The 22,983-nt window shown below is 46.0% G+C and overlaps 1 protein-coding gene across 2 annotated transcripts in view; it reads left to right on the plus strand.

The window, feature by feature from the left end:
- KIF16B (kinesin family member 16B) overlaps nt 1-22,983 on the plus strand; it is a 1,953,564-nt gene that overhangs the window by 898,347 nt on the left and 1,032,234 nt on the right. For both annotated transcript variants that reach the window (XM_069234094.1, XM_069234093.1), the window contains exon 17: nt 16,868-16,956. In XM_069234094.1, the coding sequence (XP_069090195.1) occupies nt 16,868-16,956 (89 nt within the window). The remainder of the gene's footprint in view (nt 1-16,867; nt 16,957-22,983) is intronic.

The raw sequence follows: 22,983 nt of genomic DNA on the forward strand, positions 1-22,983 counted from the left end.
TTACGGCTCTCAACCATCAAGACTGTCTTCTTAGTTGCCATCACCTTTGCCCACAGAGTAAGTGAGCTCTAGGCTCTTTCATCTAAACCACCTTTCCAGGCAATACATCCTGACAAAGTGGTACTTGGCACAAGGGCTTCTTTCCTACCGAAAGTAGTAACACTTTTCCATGTTGGGCAGTACATCACCTTGCCTACCTTTTATGCACACCCACATCCCTCACATGAAGAGGAGAGACTCCGCTGTCTGGACCCAAAAAGAATGTTGGCATTCTACCTTGATCGTATCAAAGACTTCCGGGTGAACTATTTGTGGGATATGTGGTTGCAAAGAAGGGGAAGGCGGTGCAGAAGAGGACCATTTCTAAGTGGGTGCTCTTAATCATCAAAATGTGCTACATTCTGGCTAAGAAACAACCTCCTGAAGGCTTGCGTGCCCACTCCACCAGAGCTACTGCTGCTACCACAGCACTAGCATGGGGCTATCCAGTCCTGGATATCTGTCAGACAGCAACATGGGCATCTCTGCACACTTTCACCAAACACTACTTCCTGGACAGTCAAGTCCTCAGGAATGGTTAGTCTGGCCGTTCGGTTCTGCAGGACTTCTTGGTGTGATCTTGGTTCGCAGCCCACCACCGGGGATGGTATTGCTCGGGTATCTATTCAAAGGTAAGGAATCTGCAACTAGAAGTCTCTATCAGATGTACAAGTTACTTACCTTCGGTAGCAATATATCTGGTAGAGACATATTCTAGTTGAAGATTCCTTACCGACCCGCCATTCCCTCCTGCACTGCGATCTGATTTCTAGGGACAGGAACTTACCTTTAAGGGCCCTAGTTTTGGTGCACCACTCTGTGTTCTTCATGGCTCTGCGCTACTGGCGTGGACAGTCGTGAAAAGAAACTGACGTCAGTGCGCCGGGGTGGCGCCTATATATGACCGTGACGTCATCACGGTGACCACGATGCCCTGATGGCGCGCAGAGGTACTGCTCGAAGAAAAATCTCCGGATCCAGAGTGACGCCTGGGAAAATTCAAAGGTAAGGAATCTGCAACTAGAATATGTCTCTACCAGATATATCGTTACCAAAGGTAAGTAACTTGTACAACAGAAGCGGAGTAGAAAAACTGATGTGGCTTACCTCGTTTCACTTTTGTTAGTCGATTGAATGTATCTGAGTTATGTTTACAACAAAACATCCCTGTGTCTGTCAAATGTGGCAGTTATTTTTCAGGAGAACTTCCTGGTAATTATTTACTTGCCTTCAGATAACAATACACCAAGCCTTTCTCCTTCTCATCACAGTATTTGATTATATGAGGGTCCATCTCCATACAAGTCTTCATAGGTCCTTTGTAGGTCCTGTCATTTTCTCCTAATCAGTGTGATCAAATAGAGACCTTCAAAGGAGAAACGTGGGAATGCAAGGACTGTGACAATAAAATCTCCCAGTTTAAAGGGATCGAATGTACTTAATAAAGTTATCTCCCAATATAATTTCTTTTTCCAAATTCCATACATAATTGAATACACAGCTAGCAAGAATCATATTATTGATTTTATAAGATCACCACAGACACAAACTTACTGCAGCCACTTCAGTTGATTGAAGTCCTACATGAAACCCATCAAGCTAATTAGGGATATATGAAGAATTACGGGCCCCAGTAGGAAACAGCTTGACATCTCCACCCTTGTACCATTTGCTTCAAATGATTATGTTGGACAAACTCTAAGTAGCTGCACAATATAATTATCAGATGATGACCATCTCTAGATCTGTGCTTGTGATATAGCCATTCCCCATAAGTCTTGCTTCCCTAAATTCTGGATAGCAGTTGCTCTAGAATTGTTACAACATTCTGCAATTAACTAATGTTCTCCCACACACAGTAGTACTCTTTAACAACTGAACTGTTCTCATCAATTAATGCTTAATCTCCAGAAGTACATTCAGAGAATGGAGATGTTCTTTCACAGCTTAGGAACCATACGATTGAGACACAGTGTTATACTTGGGTCTCTCTGCAGGGTCACCCCTAAACATTGTGTTTTTCTTAATTTGCTTTTGTTGACCTTAGGACTTTGCGCAGTTTACCACGGCTAACCAGTGATAAATTGCTTGTGCTTTCTCCCTAAAACATAGTACAATTGGCCTACACCTCATTGGCACATTTAACTTACTTGTAAGTCCCCAGCATATGGTACTACATGGTACCCAGTGTCTGTAAATTAAATGTTAATAGTGGGCCTGCAGCAAGCATAGTGACACTAACTACAGTAGTACTTTAAACATGTCTCAGGCCTGCCACTACAGCCTGTAATGCCTTTTTGACCTGACAAAATATTAATTTTGCCAGAGCTAAACATTCTTTTTTAATACATATAGGTCAACCTTAAGGTAAGCCCTTAGAGCAGGTTGCATTGTATTTAAAAAGCATGGGAGTATGTCATATGGACCCTAATTTCAGGTGGCATCCTATGCAAGTTGATGGATACACCTGCCTACCGTAGAAATACATATTTGCATCTTAATATGTATCCCAGTAGCACAGGCCACTTTATCAAAGTAAATTGGATACACAAACTGGCTCCACAAAGTACTAACAAACATTTCCAAGCCCCTACTAGCTTCACAAGTTGGTGGATACATTTGTCTACCATAGAGAAACAGACTTTGCACCTTAGTAGCATATGTCACTTTACAGTTACGGGTCTCTTTGGAAAACCCAAATCTTTATGGGAGAATGTTACATGCATCCCTAAGCACACACCACTCTATGAAAGCAGATTGCAAATGCCCCCCTACTAGAGATGAATACATATGTTCTCCACAGAGGACTAATAAACCATTCTAAGATCTTATCACCTGTACTTTGAGAGCACATGTTACCTTGTGGTTATGGGCCTCTGCGAGAACCTTGCATGTACAAAGGTAGCATGTGTCACTTTTTTAAAATATTGGGCCCCTGGCAAATACTTGGAGCACATGCCACTATGAAAACCAACTGGACATATCTGTTTTCCAGGGATAGACAATACGTGTTTTTGAGCTCCTCTGACATTCACCTCTTATAGAGCCATCTAGTTGGAGATTACTTACCTTAGAATTTCCCCCAGGCTTCAGTCTAGATCCAGAGATTTTTCTCAAGCAGGATCCCTGTGTGCTGTTTGGTGGCGTCGATCAACTCCGTGTCCATCATCAGCGCCGGACATGACATTGCAAGACCTTTATTGGCACCACCACGGTGCGCTGCCATCAGTTTATTTTTTACGACTTTCCACGTCAGAAGGGCAGTCATGAAGAACGCTGACCACTGGTGCGTCAAAACTAGGGCCCTGAAAGGGGAGTCCGTGTCCCTAGAAATCAGTTTACAGAGGGGGGAGGATGGGTGGGTATGTAAGGAATCTGTCACTAAATATTGTCTCTACCAGATAAGGTGTTATCAAAAGTAAATAACTTGCCCATCTGATAGACACATTGAATTGCAGATTCCTAACCTTAGACTGGATACCCAAGTAATACCATCCCTGGAGGTGGGTCTGCACACTAAGATCATACTAGAAAGTCCTGCAGGACCGAATGGGCAGTGTCCGTCCCTATGGACCTGAGTGTCCAACCAGTACTCTTTGGTAAACATCTGCAGAGCATTCTGCAGAGATACCCATGTTGCCACCTGACATATGTCAAGGCCTGGAACTCTGCATGCTAATGCAGTGGTTGCAGCTGTAGCTCTGGTAGAATGAGCACACAAAACCTCGGGGTTGCTTCTTAGCCATTGCTTAGCACATTTTGATGCAGAGTCTAACCTATCTGGAGAGGGTTCTCTTCTGCACTGCCCAACCTTTCTTCACACCCACAAACAGTTGATCATCCACCCGGAACTCTTTTGTATGATCACAGCGGAACGAGAACGCTCTTTTTAGGCCAAGGTGGTGGAGTCTCTCCTCTTCCATAGAAGGATGTGTGGGTGTGTAAAAAGTAGGCAAAGTGATGGATTGGCCTACATGAAAGGGTGTAACCACTTTAGACAGGAAAGAGACCCTGCTGCAAAGCACCACTTTGTCAGGAAAGATGGAAAGGTAGGGCGGCTGAGATGACAGTGCCTGCAACTCACTCACCCTGCAGGCAGATGTAATGGCCACAAGGAAGGCTGTTTTCAAAGTGAGAAGCCTTGAGAGCACACTTACGGAGAGGATGCAAATGAGCGCACATCAGAAATGTCAAAAACAAATTCAAAAGTGGGAATGGAGGAAACATATGTGTAAGGCCTTTAAGGAACCTATTTTCAACAGGAACAACCTTAAAAAAGCTGAAATTGCAGATAAATAACCTGAGTGTCCATAGCAGAAGCCCTGCTGGGTCAGAGAAAATATATACAACAGAAGCTCAGAGAGAGGGGCAGAAAGGGGGTCAACAGACTTGTCTGTGCACCATGACAGAAATTTCTTCCAATGACAGGCATATACCGTTTTGGTAGAGGGACACGTGGCTGCCAAGATTACGCTACAGACTTTGGGCGTAAGGTCAAAAGCTGTCAACTGTTGCCGCTCAATCTCTACGCAGGAAGGCAGAGACTGGACAAGTTTGAGTATAGAACTCTCCCCTGCTGCTGCAACAGAAGTTCCTCCTAAAGGGGCAGTCTGATTGGAGGATCGAAGGCCATGCTCAGTAGCTCTAGGTAGCCAGTGCAGAGTCACAAGGATTACTTGGGCCCGGTTGTTCTTGATCTTCTTGAGAACTCAGGGCAGAAATGATATGGATGTAACTGCACACCGGAAGCCTGAACTCCACTCGAAATGAAAAGCGTTACCAAATGATTTCCGCCTTCGAAACTCCAACGCGCAATACTGCTAACATTGCGCATTCTTTGCGGAGGTGAATAGATCCAACCATGGCTCTCCTCACTGCTGAAAGAGACCTTAAGCCAACTCCGGGTGTAGAAGCCATTCGTGATCAACTAAGCATTGTCAGCTGAGTCCATCCACTCTGGCGTTCAGAGAGCCCACCAGATTTTGAACCACCAAGCGAATGCCCTGCTGTTCCAGCCACGTCCAGAGCCGTAAAGCCTCCTGACAAAAGCTCCACGACCCCACCGCACCCTACTTCTTGCAGTACCTCATGGCAGTGGTGTTGTCTGTGAACATCTGCACTACCTTCCCCTTGACAGACGGAAGAAATGCTTTTGATGCTAGCCAGATTGCATGGAGTTCCAACAAGTTGATGTGGAGCCCGGACTCCAGCCCAAAACTGCACTTTGTCCAGAACAACTGCGATGCAAGGGACGAAAAGCAGACTGAGGGGGACAAGGAGCCACTGCGAGGCTCAAGGACATGGCTGTAGCACGAGAATCCTTGAAGGGCTCGAGCCCCAGGTGTGCTTTTTCTCCAGAGAGACAGTTGCCGTCAAAGGGCATGTCCATAAGGTTGGCTTGGACATCTGCTGAAAATCCAGACGTCCTCAACCAGGCATGGCGCCATAGGGCCACTGTTGATGCAACTGTTCTGCCCAGTGAGTCGGTGGTGTCCAGCCCACATCGGATCGTGAACTTTGCTGCGCCTCGCCCATCAGCAACTGCTTGACAAAGTACAGCCAGAGCCTTCTCCGGGACCTGTTGCAGTACTTGTGCACCCATATCCTGCAGCGTGTCAGGAATAATGGCCCAAAAGGCATGCAATGTTCACGGACCACAATGCCAGATTGGTGGAGGAAAACATCTTCTTCGCAACTGTGTCCAGCCTCTTGGATTCCCTATCCCGGGGTGTGAATGGGAACGCGCCCTGGGAGGTGGGGGCTTGGATGACCAAGCTCTCAGGGGTGTGGTGTTGCGTAAGGAAACCTGGGTCGCCCGGAGCAGGGCGATGGCAGCATGTAATTGTCCTGTTCATAGGAGCCCTTATGCTGGGCTTGAATCAGGTACCCAGTAGGACATCTGTAAAGGCCTCATTGAAGGGGAACAGGGGTTTGGAGGAAGAAGCACCAGGTTGAAGCAGCTCTGTCAAATGGTTAGTCCTGGCTGCCACCGAAAGCAACTCAAGGTCCAAGACCTCAGCCGCTCTTCTCACCACCCCAAGAGTATGACACTCGCTTCTCCATAGCCACGGTACGGCGATAAAGCATGCCAGTATCTTGGGAGATATCCAGACCTGCATCACATAAGTCCGTACACCAGTCCATAGATTCTTGGAGCTGGTATTCCAATGGATCCACCAATCACACCCGTTCCTCACCGTAACCTAGCCTATTGGAAAAAGTCTCAGGATCCGAGATATGGGGCAAGGTCCCTATCGAATCTACAATGGGAATGGGCACGGACTGCTCCACAAGCATCGGGAAAGGGCGTCGGTGAAGGTCGAGGTGTCACAACAGCTGCCATTCCAGATCCAAGCATGGATCCCTGTGTGCCCCTCTGAGCTGAAGCCACGGGTGCAGAACCGGAACGGGCCCCCTTCTGACTCTTCGGGGCCCCAAGCCACACCAGCTATGTTGGACTTCCCAACAATGAGGCTTCTAGATTTGTATTCTAGGGACTTTAAAGGTGTGCATTTTTTACCTTGACAACCTTGTGCCTACTTGGATTTTGAGTGGCATGTTGGGGTAGAGTTCCCCTTCGTCTTTTTATGTTTTCATTTGGACTCAGATTCTGATTTACTGGAAGACAAGCTGGAGGTAGACCTTTCACAGGAGCGGCCCTGTTACCGAGATTCTGCCAGTGACCTAGAGGGGACCTACCCTTCAACTATGTCCTTGTCTTGTATTTGAAAACAAAAGCCTTGTACCCCAGTCCTGGATAACTTCGGCTGTATGAAGGCACACCTGTTGCATGACTTGGAGCTGTGCCTGGAGGTCAGGCTTCAAAGATAAACCTCTTGTTTATCCTTGACTGAAATCTATTTCTTGCAGTCTCTGCATGGCTTGAATCCTGCCATCTTCAGTAGAAACATAATTCCCTAGCATGCTGTAGAAAATTTTGAAATTGTGGAAGTTTTGTGAAGGAAGGACTAGATGCCTCTGAGGAGGTTTATATGCAGCTCTGCTCCACTACGTCTGGGATAGTATGTACACAAATTACACAAACGCAGCCACACACCCACCCAACAGCCATCCACCTCACAACAGCCTCCAGCCAGCCCATGCACCTTCACCCAAAGTCAGCAAACGTACACCTCCTACATCCACTACCTCTTCCTCCACTCCCAAACCCCCTCCATCTACCTGTCCCAATGTGTCTAAAAAGTTTTTCCTATCTAATGTTGACCTCTTCCCTACACCTCCAGAACCAGTGGAGAAAGACATCTACTGCCTCAGTCCTTGGCAGGATGAAGCACTCTGGGCACCAAGCCCCCTCCAGAACCAGTGGAGAAAGACATCTACTGCCTCAGTCCTTGGCAGGATGAAGCACTCTGGGCACCAAGCCCCCTCCAGAACCAGTGGAGAAAGACATCCACTACATCAGTCCTTGGCAGGATGAAGCACTCTGGGCACCAAGCCCCCTCCAGAACCAGTGGAGAAAGACATCCACTACCTCAGTCCTTGGCAGGATGAAGCACTCTGGGCACAAAGCCTCCTCCAGAACCAGTAGAGAAAGACATCCACTTGAGAGACTGTGGCTTTGCACTCCCCAGGATAAAGCAGTGGGCAAACCACCCACTAGAGAGACTTGAGAGACTGTGGCTTTGCATTCCCCAGGATAAAGCAGTAGGCAAACCACCCACTGGAGAGACGTGAGAGACTGTGGCTTTGCACTCCCCAGGATAAAGCAGTGGGCAATCCACCCACTGGAGAGACTTGAGAGACTGTGGGTTTGCACTCCCCAGGATACATCAATGGGCATGGAGCCCCCTCGTGGAGCTGCCGTCGTGCACTCATCCGGCTGAGGTTCCCCCCCTTCCCTTCCCACTGAGGTGCCTGTTTTATTTCGAACTGATGCCCCAGCAGTGTTCTCTCCGTTTGGAGTCTGGTATCGATGGTGGGCTCCGCCCATGCATTTTGGGCCCAGTGGTCCACGGACTATGAATGGTGCACTATCCGGACTTGTATAGTTGGTGTACATAATTGTTTATACTGTATTTAAAGTTTTGACTAATGGATTTTTCATGATTACAATCGTTCAACTCATTTCCTTTTGTCATTGCGTTCTTCCAGGGGGTTGTGGGGGTGGTAAATGTAATGTTGCAGCATGTATTTGTGTGTATGTTGTTGTGGGTGAGGGTGAGGGTGGGGGTTTTGCGTGTTGTGTGTGTGTGTCACTTTCTTTTCCCTCCCCCCTCCCCTGTGTTGTAGATGCAGTACTCACGGTGGTCGTCGCCGCCGTCGTTCGTGCTCCTGGTAGAGGAGCAGGAATACTATCGCAGGGAGTATTTGGAGTTCTGGCTCCATGGCGTCCTGGTTCCTCATGGAATGTGTAGATGTGAGTGCTTTCTCTTCCAAGTCCTGTTTCTGACGTGTTTTTGTTCGTGTTGGTTCCGCCCCGGAAAAGGTGGCGGATTGGCCTGTCATAATAGTGTGGGCGGTACATTGTCTTTCGCCTGTCTGTTGGCGGTGACTGCCATGCTGTTTGTTTCCACCGCCATGGCGGTCGGAGTGTTAAAGTGGCTGTCTATGTTGGCGGTTTCCACCATGGTCGTGATTCCATTTTTTTTTACCACCGGCCTGTTGGCGGTCTTACTGCCGCTTTAACACCGACCGCCAGGGTTGTAATGAGGGCCATAGTGTTGTTCCGGAATGGTGCTATCAAATAGACTGGAGGGTAGGAAAACTTCAAGCTTTTTTGACTGCTTCTCCTTTAACATTATCGACCAATTATGACATTACATTGACAGTAAAATACTCCTGTTAAGAGTCTGGCCTGTTGTAATCTCTTTGTGCGCTTTTAACCATGCCCATGTCATGCCCATCACTTTCACTGGTATGCGGGCTGGCCTTTTCAATTTCCCTTGATTTCATTTGTGAAAGGCATGCATACCTCATGCCTTTTCCGGTGTTTAGCCCTCCTTGAGCGCACCCACCAACTGCTAAAAACATACGAGGCTCTTTGTTTTCCACATGGTTTCTGGACTACTTTTTCTTTGTATTTCTACACAGCACAAGCTCGCTGCGCACTAATTGAGCACTTTGCATGACTACCAGTTTATTTCTATTGTTAGCCAAGCGCTGCTTGACGAATTCAAGGTTTTACACAGCGCGATCATGATGTTTTTTTTTAATTATTATTTTTTTGCAAATTTCCCCCACCTGCCCTCCTCTTGAGATTTGCGGCGGCTGCCCCTGCACATACACATTGCCACGCGTCCTCTAGTTTTTCATCTCACTTGGTAGTTACCTGCTTTGTTTTCATTCACCTGGCATCGGTTGTTTCAATCCTGTGTAAATGATAACTGGTTTTGCTTTATTTTACCCTTAAATTGAACTTATTTTGCCCTTTTTTTAAGCGTAGTAATGCCCATCGGTTGAGTTTGGGGTACAGAAACTTCTTGAAATTAATATTTTAAAAAAACACATAGAATCTCACGTTAATTCTCTACGTTTGGAGACAACGTTTTTAAGAGGAAAGCAATACGGTGTTTTGTTTATTTGCATGGAATTATCTAGCTGCAGTTCTTCCTCGCTTTTTATATGCTAGACAGAGCCCTGGTGTCCGAACACGCCTTCGATGCCGGATGTGACGTAGCCGCCTGTTTTGTGTTTGTTTTGACAGGCAGTGGAGGTGCATCTGGTTGCCCTCACCTCGAGGATCCCAGTTGGCAAACCTCCGTGACTCCAGTGGGTGTGGCGATGGCACAACAGTACCCATTTGAGAGTAGCTGTTACGCTGCCATGGGCACAGTGAACTCTTGGACTCGGACCAAACTATCATTACCGTTTCTGCTGATCGCTGTATCTTGAGAGCAGTGCTCCTATAATGGGCCCTGTCATATGAATAATAACTTCAATGCTATTGATTTTGACCATATAAGCATCGAAACGTGCAGATCTTGTCCTGGGGCGTGGGATGTATCTGGGTGGCTTATCCTTGCAGCCCTGGTTGGTAAGTCTTAAATGTCGTGCATAATGAATGCTCTATGTGTGTTGCAGGCAGGTGTAGTGCTTTATCTTTCCTTAGGCTGTGTAGGTGACAGGACTTCAGGCTCCTGGCCTATGTTAGTGTTTATTGCCTGTCAGAGCTGCCACTTTTCGGTGTGCTTATTTGACATTTGCTTTTTTCCAGTAACGTGCACAAAGGCAACCACTCTCTGGCCCGTGACTGACATCTGTCAGTGAAACAGGCTTGCCTGGTCGCTTGCAAACTCCACTGTCAATTTGCAATATGCATCCTGTCATACTGATTATTTTGCATATTGATAACTCTGCTCCCACATCTGTATCAGAAAAGAAACACAATCATACGTTTCACACTGTAAAGTTGAAAAAAACATGCTGATAACCCAGTAACGGCTGACCCGAGTACTGTCAGAACTCTGAAATTACAAAACCTATTTTTTACTTAGTAGAGCAGCTGAGTAAACATCCTGGTGTTGCCTTATATTCACTGAGAGATGAGTTCCTCCGGTAGTTCAGTGACGTAAAGTAGTCTTTACTGTGCAATATAAACCTACGGAACAATCGCCATTCTTTGTGTTGTCTTTGCGCTGAGCGGAGGGTGGTTTCTTCAGTGTGCTGATGTTCGTTCTTTAATTTCTGTGCCAGCCAGCGCTAATCCGAAGAAGAGCTACCCCTCAGTCACTTTTTGTCTGGTCTTTTTTTGACATTTTGTAAAAGATTTTTGAGTGTCTACACTCTTGGTGCATAGAGGATGTCTTCACGTAACACTGGGTTCAAGCCCTGTGGGTCTTGTCATCTGGGAATGTCCATGACGGATCTGCACCTCGTGGGGTTGTGGTGTCTGGAGCGTGACCACTACTTGAAGTTGTGCTCTGGGTGCCGGACCATGAAACCAAAAGCTTTGAGGGAGCAGTCCCTAAAGCTCCCATTGGTCCGGCGCTCGGCTCTGCATAGGTCCCGATCCCAGTTGAGAGGAAGGTCCTGGAATCGGTCGCAGAGCCCCAGAACAAACATTTTCGACTTTACCCCTTTCATGGGTTGATGTGATGAGGGAAAGGGAACATTGTTGCATTAGGCCTCCGTCCTCTGAGCCTACATCTAGGTTGGCTCCACACCTCCCTGAGATTCCAGGAGCTGGATCAACACCTGCCCAACTTGGAGAGTTTTATGAGGCCATGCCCCTCATTTTTGGGCAGTGTGACCCTGCTGGAGCACCCTCTGGTTTTGCGCCAGCGGCTTCGGCGCCGGGGCGCACCCATGGATCCATTCCCGGATCCGAACCGATGTTGGTCGTGCCACCCCGACGTTCCCCAACGCTGGTTCCAACATGGACACTCCCGACACCCCCTGTACCCCCAGGTGGTGTTTACCCCATCCCTATTACTGACTCTGACATAGAGCCGGACAGGTATTACACAATGACGATTCCAACTTCAACAAGGGCCTTGCCCTCATGTCGAATCCTGACCCTTATTCTTATGGATTGGAGTACGGCGAGGAATGGGAGGGGTCACTGAACCCTATAGAGTACCAGCTTCAAGATCCTATGGCCTGGCGGATGGACCTGATTGAAGCCAGTGGTCTGGATACTTCTTTAGACACTGGCATGCTTTCTCCCCTTTAATGTGACTACGGAGGAGGCACTAGCATGCTTTCCCCCCTACTGTGGCTACGGAGGAGGGAGTGACCTATTCCATGGTGGTCCTGGGCCTCGAGCTGCCTTTGGTGAAAGTCAGGGCTAACTTCCTGACAGATGCACTTCAGCCCGGTGCTTTATCCTCTGAACCTCTTTTGCCCTTCAATGAATCCCGTACCAATGTCCTGCTGGGTACCTGGCCCAAACCAAGCAGAGGGGCACCTGTGAACAGGACTATTGCCCGCCGCCATCAACCTGCTCTAACTCACCCAGTGTTCCTGACACAATACACCACCCCTGAGAGCTTGGTTATCCAAGCCTTTAAGTTCCAGGGTGCGTTCCCTTCCACACCCCCGATACGAAATCTAAGAGGATAGACCAGCTTGGGAAGAAGATGTTTTCATCCTCCAGTCTGACAGTAGGGTTCGTGAACACTGCATGCCTTTTGGCCCGCTATACCCATACTCTATAGGATACGGTTAAGCAAGTGCTGCCACAGGTCCCGGAGGATTTCCGAGCTGAACTCTCTCAATCTGTTGCTGATGGGAGGGGCAGAGCAAAATTCACAATCCGATGTGGAGTGGACACGACCGACTCACTGGGCAGAGCGGTTGCTTCGACGTTGGCCCTGAGGCGCCACACCTGGCTAAGAGCATGTGGCTTTTCGGGGAATGTCCAATCTCCCCTAATGGACATGCCCTTTGATGGCATCCTTCTCTTCAAAGGCAAAGCAGACTCGGCTCAAGTGCTTCAAGGCTTCTCGTGCCCCTTTTGTGGCTATTGAAATGGCACCCCACCACTTCGGTTTCCCTCCAGCCACTGTGCCACGAATGCTGCCCACCCTCTGCGTGGACGGGGATCCACCATCCTCGTGGAACAGGGAGCCACCATCCTGGTGGAACAGGGAGCCAGCGGTCTGGTCAGTCCACCGCCCGCCCCCAACCCTCTGCAGCTGCTTCCAAACCTTCTAGTCTGACGATTCCCCACCAGGGACCGTTTGGAGGCAGGGTTCGCCATCATCTGCTCTGCTGGTAGTCCATCACATCAGATAGATGGGTTTTGCAGATAGTCTGAAAGGGCTACTCCCTCCCCTTCAAGACTATCCCTCTATCCATAAAACCATCCTACAATCGGATGACTGAGGATCACTTGGCCCTTCTTTGTGAGGAGGTTATGGCTCTCTTGACCACGGGAGCCATAGAGAGGCTCTCTGAGCCAAAATTAGTTTGTTATTCCCACTACTTTCTGGTGCCCAAAAAGGGCAAGGGCCTCCGCCCTACTCTAGACCTTGGGTCCCTCAATCTCTTCCTGAAGAAGAAGTTCAAATTCAAAATACTTACACTTGCTCAGGTTTTCTCTGCCCCCTACCCAGTAGACAGGATGGCAGCGTTTGACTTGCAGGATGCTTATTTCATATCCTAGTCCTGCCTGCCCAGAGACGTTACATGCTGATCGTGGTAGGTCACAAGCACTTTCAGTTCCCCCTGCTCCCCTTCGGCATTACTAGCACCCCTGAGGTGTTCCCGAAAGTGATGGCGGTGGTCGCAGCTCATCTGTGCCGGCAAGGGGTTTCAGTCTTCCCCTACCTCGATGACTGGCTGTTGATGGCAGGTTCTCCCCAGGCTGTCGTCTCCCTCCTCTAGACTACGGCGAGCCTCCTGCGTTCACTGGGGTTCACTATAAATGTGCCAAAGTCACTCCTGACACCCTCTCAGACATTCCCTTTCATCAGAGCTGTTCTGGACACAGTGCATTTTTATGCCTATATATTCAGGTTGTGATACCGATGTTTCAGCCTCTATCCTGGATTTTGGTGAGGATGACTCTGAGGCTGCTGGGCCTCCTGGCCGCCTGCTGGTCACACATACTTTATGGCATATGCAGGCTCTGCAGGAGGGACCCGAAATTCCAGTGGGTGCAGCATATGGGGTATCTATCCAGCATGGTCCAGATCTCAGAGGGAACTGCGCAAGATCTGCACATTCCTTCCCTCTTGCAAAACTGAAAGTGGTGCAAGTGCTCATGGATACCTCCACCGCCATGTGGTATTGCAACAAGCAGGGCAGGGTGGGGTCGTGGACCTTTTGTCCAGAGGCCCTGCGTCTCTGGACATGGCTAGAACGTCAGGGCTCATCCCTGGTGGTTCAATATCTGGCGGACTCTCAGTGCCAGAGCAGATGAACTCAGCCGTCAATGCATGGTCGATCATGAATGCCATCTCCATCCGTAGGTGGCACAAGGTCTCTTTCAGCAGTTGGGAGAGTCTTGTTTAGATCTGTTTGCTTCCGCAGAGAACTCACAATGTCAGCATGTTGGAGTTTTCAATGCTGCACTCGCTTGGCAATGCTTTTTGTCTCGAGTGGAACTCAAGTCTCCTGTATGCCTTTCTGCCAGTACCACGTCTGCCTAGAGTTTTCAAGAAGATCAAGAACGACTGGGCCCAAGTAATTCTTGTGGCTGCAGACTGGGCACAGAGAGTATGGTATCCTGAGCTTCTGAGAATGACCATCGATCCTCCACTTGGACTGTCTCTTTCAGAAGATCTTCTGTTTCAGCACCAGGGGAGGGTTCTCCACCCAAACGGCAGCAGTTGACAGCTTTTGACCATCCACCCGAAGTCTATGATGTTATCTTGGCAGCCAGGCGTCCCTCCACCAAAACGGTATGCGCTTGTCATTCGCGTAAGTTTGTGGCATGGTGTACCAACAAACTGTTGATGCCCTTTCTGCGCCTCAGCCTGAGGTTCTTTTGTTAATCCTCTTGCTTGCCCAGCAGGGCTCTGCTTTGGGCATCCTTAAGGGTTATCTGTCTGCAATCTCTGCCTTCCTCACACTTCCTTGTCAACCTTCCTTGTTTAAATCTCCCATTGTTGTGAGATTCCTCAAAGGTCTCACCCATATGTTTTCACCTACCCCATTCATAATCTCCTAGTGGAATTTGAACCTGGTCCTTACTTTCTTCATGTGTGCTTCTTTTCAGGCTCTTCATAATTGTCCTCTTCGGCTTCTCACCTTGAAAACGGTCTTCCTTGTGGCCATCACTTCTGCACGTAGAGTAAGTGAGCTACAAGCTCTTTCTTGGAAGCCATCTCTGTCCATCCTGACAAAGTGGTGCTTCCTTCCTAAAGTGGTCAGGCTCCTTCATGTAGGCCAATCCATCACCTTGCCTACTTTTTAGGCACCCCCACATGCTTCTCGTAAGGAGGAGAGACTCCATAATCTGGATCCAAAAAGAGCGTTGTGGTTCTACCTCAGTCGTACCAAAGACTTCTGGTTGGACAATCAACTCTTTGTGGGTGCAAAGAAAGGATGGGCGGTGCAGTAGAGAACCATCTCCAGATGGGTTTTTCTCTGCTTCAAAATGTGCTATGCTTTGGTTAAGAGGCAACCCCCTAAGGAAATGCTTGCTCACTTCACCAGAGCAACAGCTACAACCACTGGGTTAGCACAAGGAGTTCCAATCCTGGGCAACTGCCAGGCAGTAACATGAGCATCCCTGCACATGTTCACCAAACACTACTGCCTGGACAGTCTGGTCCGCAGGACTTCCTAGTATGATCTTGGTTCGCAGACCGACCTCCGAGATGGTATTGCCTGGGTATCTATTCTCAGGTAAGGAATCTGCAACTAGAAGTCTCTATCAGATGAACAAGTTACTTACCTTCGGCAGTGAATTATCTGGTAGAGACATATTCTAGTTATAGATTCCTAGATTCCTTACCGAACTACCCGTCCTCTCCGCTCTGCGAACTGATTTCTAGGGACAGAGACTCCCTTTCAGGACCCTAGTCCTGGCGCGTCAATCTCTGTTCCTCATGGCTCTGACCTTCTAGCGTGGAATGTTGTGAAAAGAAACTGACGTCAGCGCGTCAGGGTGGTGCCTATGAACAATTGCGACATCATCATAGCAATTACGGTGCCAACTACAGATGCGCAGTCGACCGATGCCGGTTGACGTCACACAAGAGTTCTACTTAAAGAGAAATAGCCAGATCCAGTCTGACGCCTGGGGGAAATTCTAAGGTAAGGAATCTGCAACTAGAATATGCCTCCACCAGATATTTAATTACCAAAAGTAAGTTAACTTTTTCGTTAGCTAAACATGCGTGCAGATAAATCCCATTTTCATAAGTAGGGGCTGCTAATGGAGGTAATGCTATTGTAAAAACTCAGGAATGTGCTATCTGATTAAAAAAGTAGCATCTTTAAATTTCTTAAACTTCCATTCGGAATTGATCAATTGGAATATGGATAAAGGGGTCTCACTTGACGTTTGTACCAATCAGGTGGCAATATGCCTGCTATTGTTTGCCAAATCTTCATTCAGGAATGGATTACTCTATTAAATTTATTTAGGTGTCTAAGATTTCCATCTTGTTACATCACAGACTTTTAGACTGGTGGTTGCACTCTTACTTGCAATGTTCCATCTCATCAGGCAGATGTCCCTCCTCCCTGGGTTAACACCTATTCTAGTGGATGTGTCACTGCAAGGTTTGCCAGTGTATTGGTAGTGCCAGCATGACTTCCTTAGCCTGCCATGCTACAAAGATTCTGTTCATCACACTAAGTTACTGCAACTCTGTGCCTAGTATGCCATTGGTGTGGAGGTCACACCTAATAGAAGCAGGGATTTGTTTGTCAATCAATGTGCTGATTGGCCATTGAACTCAATGTAGGCAATAGACACAGTGTAACACTTTGTGGAAGAAAATACGTTGCACCCTCACTTTTAAGGGTGTTGACGTGTAAGTGCTGCAGGGGTGTCTAGAAAGTGCACCTACAAGGGACTTCATCATATGCCATAATGTAGCTCTTAGCCAGACTCCTTCAGGGAGCTTTGCCCTCTTCACCATGTAGCTCTAACTAGACAAAATATGGTGTGAGTTGAACGTCAGCAGAAATGTTTTTTGTATTTGTGTAATGTAGTAAATGCAGTTATGTCTTGTAACCATATCTTCTTTAGTTAGATTGATTTTAGAGATTTTTGTTACTAGGAAAAGTTGATGAGTGGCGTGTGTTTGTCCTATGAAATTGGTTCACCATACAGTACATTTTGCAAGAATATATAAATTCCAGCTAGAGAAAATGAATGTACATAAAATGTATGCATTTCAAATATCGAAATGTAACTTCGGTTTGCACTGCAAGAGGTTTGCATTTTCATCTATCATTTTTTCTACAGAGTGGGCTGCTTACTTCATTTAGTTTATCAATGACAGACCTTTCAAAATCTTGTGAGAACCTCTCCACTGCCATGCTTTATAACCCAGGGTAAGTAAAATGATTCCAATATTTAATGATAATTATATGTATGGTGTATTCTTAAAACATACTCCTAACGTAGTACAGGCAATACCTTGGTCTCTTTTAGGTGAGGAACAAAAGTTTATTTTGAGTCACTATTAATATGCACATATATCACAAAGCTTTCATATTTTACTAGCTATGAATGTGTGTTTGTGGTATTTTATGTAGCATAAACCTAGCCGAAAGGCAGCTGAGGGATTTCCATGTTCAAATAGTGATTGAAGCAGAATCTGAAAGTGTTCTCTAAGGAAGTGTGTATTGATCTTTTTTGTAAATTGGAGCAGGGTTGGAGCGCTCCTGGGAGAAATGGGGGATGTTGATCCTAATCCTGAGTTCATATAATAAGGCCTGTTATTTTTTGTAGTTTTTTTTTTTGCTCAAATTTCACTTCATAACTTTCACAAAATGTGAACCTTACTACAAAGAAACTATTGCAAAATATAGAAATAGTTTAATAGAAAAAACATAAATAATAATGAATCCATAATTAACAAGTTATTTTCCTCAGCAGATCTAAATCACTGGCTATAGGTGATACCATTACTGTGCTACTGTAATATTAGTAGGTGGTACTTACTATAATCCACCTATAAGGAATACTTTATAATTTATATATGTCCCGCAATGAGTCTACTTATGCTTGGAAGCTTATGACACCAAAGCTACCCAGTAGTTGGACTAATAGAAATTAGACCATGAGCTTAGACAGTGAGCACCACGCTGTTTGTTGGTGTGTCAGGACTGTTAGCAAGACTGCTGTCATTGTTGTTTGTTGTTTTAGTTTCATCTTTTCTATTGGTCTGGATCTGTTTTTACTCTCCTAGGTTTTGTTTCATCATTTTTAAGGGGAGTGCATGGCACACCTCTCCCCTTACCCATTCCATTTCTGTCTGTTTGTATGTATGTATTTGTATGTCACAATCCTAGCCAGAGGCACTGGAGCGTTGTACATGGTTAAAGGAAAGGATGCATACAACAAATGATTTGAGAGGTGCCTGGTTTATGGACTCTTACTGTATTGTGATGTAGTGTACTTTAAAGAGGTGAGTCTTCAACTCTTTTCTGAATTGGAGGAGGTTTAAGTCTGTTCTGATGGTTACATAGATTTTATTGCAGATCTTGGACCCATAGATGGAAAAGGCATATTGCCTTATTTTTTCTGTTTTGCGCATTTTGTCTCAAGTCTAATATGGTCATAGCTGCATGTGTGCTGTGAGCCAACAAAGATTGTAAACTTGTGAGCCCGATAGGCAGAGTTGGAGGTTTTAATGCCTTTGTAAGGTATGGTGCTGTTCTTGAAGATGGTGCAGGAAGGCAAGGGGAGCCAGTTCAGTTTTTAGCACGATTGTAAGTCTGCACTGTCTGTCAGTGAGTGTGCCGAGGGCAAACCCACCTGCCCCCATCCACAGCAAGTCCATGCTGGACACCATGCCAGTGGACCCTGTATCAGTAACTGCTATGCACATTGTTTAGTCATCTGCTAATGTGAATTTTCTGAATTTCTTCCCCCACAACCCACCACTAAGAATGCTGCACACCTCAGATTAGATCTTTATACATTTTGCTGCACTTTCTGCTATGCACCGTCTGAGCCTGAGCCCATGACTCTTCAGGAGCTGCTTGTGAGTATAATTTTATTAATGCCCATTCCATAGCCTTAAATGGGGATTGCAGTCCTTGCTTAACAATTCGGACATAGAATTACTTATGGAAATCTGCCTACACTCCATGCCGTGTCATAGCAATGTCTGAAGCATATGCCTAAATTCCTCCATATGTTAGCCAGGGAGTATGTTGAGTCATATGTAAGGAATGGCGGAAACACAAATCTTATACAACAGGGAGAGATGCTGAGCCTATCAATGCAAACACCCAGCTGTGTTTCGAAAGAAAAAAAAACCTAGCTGTAAAGCATAAAAACACAGTATAGAATCTGAGTTATATGTATAGTATGGGGTATGAGACAAATGTGTCTTGCTAGGTGTGGATACATTGTGATAATTATAATAAGTGTTGGAAAATAAAAATGTGTTTATGTAAGCCACATCATAATGTAAACATGCTGTAGAATTTCATCTAAGTAATGCCCTCATCAGTGGATTAGTGGAACTATAGATCCAATCTAATCATGAATGCTGCCCATGGGGACTCAAATATAACATGAATTGTCAAGAATTTGGGTATTGTTATTTGCAGGAGTCATTTAAATTCATGAACTATCTTTATATGTCTTGTTTTGCCCAAAGAGTGAGTAAAAGTGCTATCTTATAAGACATCTAACACCACCTGAAAGACTCTGGGCCACGGCTATTGGATTAGGTCAAGGGGGCCAGCCAACTAGCCCTTGGAGTCACTCTGGTAGTCCTCGGATGAGGCAGCAAGGCAGGCCTCAAGAAGCAGCACAGTCCTCTGGTAGCAGCAGGTCAGTCCTCCGTGGGACAAAGCAAGTCTTAAGCAGCAGGACAGGCCTCAAGAAGCAGCACAGTCCTCTGGTAGCAGCAGGTCAGTCCTCCGTGGGACAAAGCAAGTCTTAAGCAGCAGGACAGGCCTCTGAAATACAAAGCAGTCCTCTTACAGGTCCTCTGCAGGTCCAGAAGTGTACTGAAGAGTTGGTCTGAGTGTCCAATATTCATAGGCTATCACCCCTGTCCCCCAAACCATCTGGCCCTGGACATTTCCTTCCAATGCCCAGGTTCCAAGTGGTCTAGGGTGACAAAAGGCTGATGTTAAGTTCATTTGTGAGTGTGGTGGAGGCAGCCCTTAGAAATGTAAATAAAGCAGGAAATGGTTCTGCTCCACCATCCTGCCAACACCTAGTCCCTAGGCCTCGCTGTCTGGGAGGAACACTCAAAGGCCAATTGCCAGCTAATCATAGCCATATGACCCAAGACACAGGCTGCATCACCAAATGGTTAGCACAAGAAAATAACAACTCTCTAAAAGTGGCATTTTCAGGATTGTGACTTACAATCTGTCTTTACAACTAAAGAGAATTTTAGCCTATAATTCTTTTAAGACCAAACATGACATTTATACTTGTTCCCAATTAAATGTTAGCACTTATTAAATGTAATAGGGCAACCCAATGTTATCCTGTGGAAAGAAGTAGGCCTCACAGTAGTGAAAAACAAATTAAGGAGTTATATACTACCAGGACAGGTAAACCTTAAAAACACATATCATGCCCTTTACATTCAGTGCATCCTGCCCTAGAGGCTATTTAGGTACTATGTTAAGGGTGACTTATGTGTATAAAAAGGAGGTATAGTCCTGGCAAAAGGTTCATTTTGCCAGGTTGAATGGGGAGTTTAAAACTGCACACAGGTTGCAGTGGCAGGCTGAGGGCAGGTTTTAAAAGAGTACTTTAGTGGGTGGTGCTATAAGTAATGCAGGCCCACTAAGAGCATTTAATGTACAGGCCTTGGGTACATGTAAATGTGGCAATTGGGTATAAGCCATTTTCACCATGTTCAAAAGAGAGAGCACATGCACTTTAGCACCAGCTAGCAGAGATAAAGTGCACAGTCCTAATGCCAACAAATACAAAACTCAGAAAACAGGAGGGGTGAAGGCAAAAAGTTTGGGTGTAATCCTGCAGAGGGTCAAATCCAATACCTTTTCTCTTTCTTTCTCTCTTGCCTTCTTTCTTTCTTTCTTGCCTTTTTTTATTGATTCTTTCTTTCTTGTTTTTTTTCTTGCCTTCTTCCTTTCTTGCCTTCATTCTTGCTTTCTTTTTTTTTTCTTTCTTAAAGGCAAGAAGTTTGCAGCCAATGCCACACTGATTGACATTTTTAGGTCTGTGTAAGCCAAGGCCTTTTAGTTTTACTAAACATTTGTGTATAACATAGTTACTTATTTGGGTTTTCAACCATGTCACATCCATTAGTCTGTGATTAGTGTCATTCACATTCTTCTTCCATCCACTCCAGCAAGCATTAAGGGGTAATGTATAAGAACACTTCAGCCACTGGTTGACTTCACTGAGAGTTACAATATGGTGTCCTTTCACAACGAACCCATCTACATTCAAAGTAGTACTATGGTAATGTGTGTGTTTAATTTTTTTTTTTTTTTAACTTTCTGTCTGTAGCAAATTATTTTTTTAGATTGATGAGGACATAACAAAACACAAATTTCCTGAAGGCTAGCAGCCAACACCAGACATATTGGCTTTGTCAATGCTTGTTTATTATTGTTAAGATCTCTTTTCTGTTATCCCGTGTGTACGTTCATTCATATGACATGGAAGAAAGGTGCTTGTGCCTGCAAGCATCTTGGGCAGTTGTCAGCTGCTCATTGGATACATTTGAGCTATCCTATAAGGGGAAAAGTATATTGGATGTGCATGTTCTAGTATTTTCTCCGAAACTACATCTGTTAACTTCTCCCCTGATGATCCTTCCCATGCATTCTTTGCCCACTTATTGTCAACTTGAAATGTAGGAGACATTGATGCATTTAAAATTGTGACTGCATGTGTACAGTTACCAAGGGTATGTACAGTATGTTAGACCAAGGGGGTCTCTTTGATGACATTAGTCCAAGTTAATCTTATTGTGGATAAGAGGGCTGCATGTGTCACAAACTGGCCTGCCTCATCAGAATTTTCTTACGTGTAGTATCAGATGTTGTTTACACTCCCTCCCGAGAATAAATCACCCATCATTGTTATCCCAGCGGCAGCCCATATGTTCTAGTCGTAATGCCTGCCAAGTTCCTTGAACTTCAACAGACACTAGAACAGGAGCTCTGGCTACAGACCTAACACTCTTAGGTCAATGCCAAAATAAAGGTAAGCCCTGTCATGTGCTTCTAAAAATGGTGCAGTGTTTGGAGAAAACTCCTCTGGTAGGCATCCTTACTTTTGGACATGAGTATGACAATCGCTCCCACCTCAAATAAATTACCCGATCCCCAGTTTACTGAGCACCTAAAATAAGAAGGGCCATAGCAGAGTATCACACACCTTCTATGTATCTAATAGGGCCACCCTTGACATTGAATGTAATCTCTGAGTCCTATCTAGTATATGAAAAATTAATCAGTATGAGTAGTCCTCCCTCAAATCAACCTGTTTTGGTCTAGGTGAACAAGAGTTTGAGTCAGCGGTGCAAACATGTTTGCTAATAATTTCCCTAAAATGTTGTATTCTTAATTTAAGAGGAACAGTGATCGGCACACCTTCACATCCAATGGGTCCCGTCCTAGTTTCAGCACGCAATGAAAAACTTGAAACACAGGACCTTGAGAATGACTTCCTGGAGACCCTCTTCGCAGACCAATACCACTGCCAACGCAAAGGTTCCCTTAAAACCGACTTCCTTCTCTTCACACGCAATACTGACCCATGGATCAGATCCTTACGCAGTTTTCTCCCATCCTGTTCTCTCTCTAACTCAATTGCTGCTCCCCTTTTGGCCTCTTGGACAACCTTTCTATATCTGTTACAACCATGGGAAGATCATGTTCCAATTCAACAACACAATCGACTTAATCTATCTCACCCTCAGGCCCTCCTATGATCCTCCATGTTCCCCCTCTCCTTCCACCCATAAGATCCTTGATTTCCTCCTCTTCCAATCCACCCAGACAACTTCTCTCACCCAAACTCTCCTACAATCTGTTATGCCCCCCACAACACATTGCTCAGCACCTATTCCAGACCGTAAACATCCCTCCCACAAACCCTCTCCACACCTTTATTTTCCAACCTTCCAGAAACCATTATCTCCCACTCCTGGTGACGTCACCATCCCTCTTTCCTCACCACAGTCCGCCCACAAGTCCCCACTCCCCTTCTTTTTTCACCTCCTGCCCCAACATCTCCAAACGCCAGACACCAATATCCACCTTCCCCCTCTTGCACCTCAACCCCACAGAGTCCATCCATGACAGTTCACCCCAGTCCTCCCACAATTACTGAACGCCACTGTCCTCTTTTCAGAAAGCTCCTTTCCTTGTTCTCACACCTCTTGAAGAATGTACATCCTC

The sequence above is a fragment of the Pleurodeles waltl genome, chromosome 5, assembly GCF_031143425.1.
Source record: "Pleurodeles waltl isolate 20211129_DDA chromosome 5, aPleWal1.hap1.20221129, whole genome shotgun sequence".
Lineage (NCBI taxonomy): Eukaryota > Metazoa > Chordata > Amphibia > Caudata > Salamandridae > Pleurodeles > Pleurodeles waltl.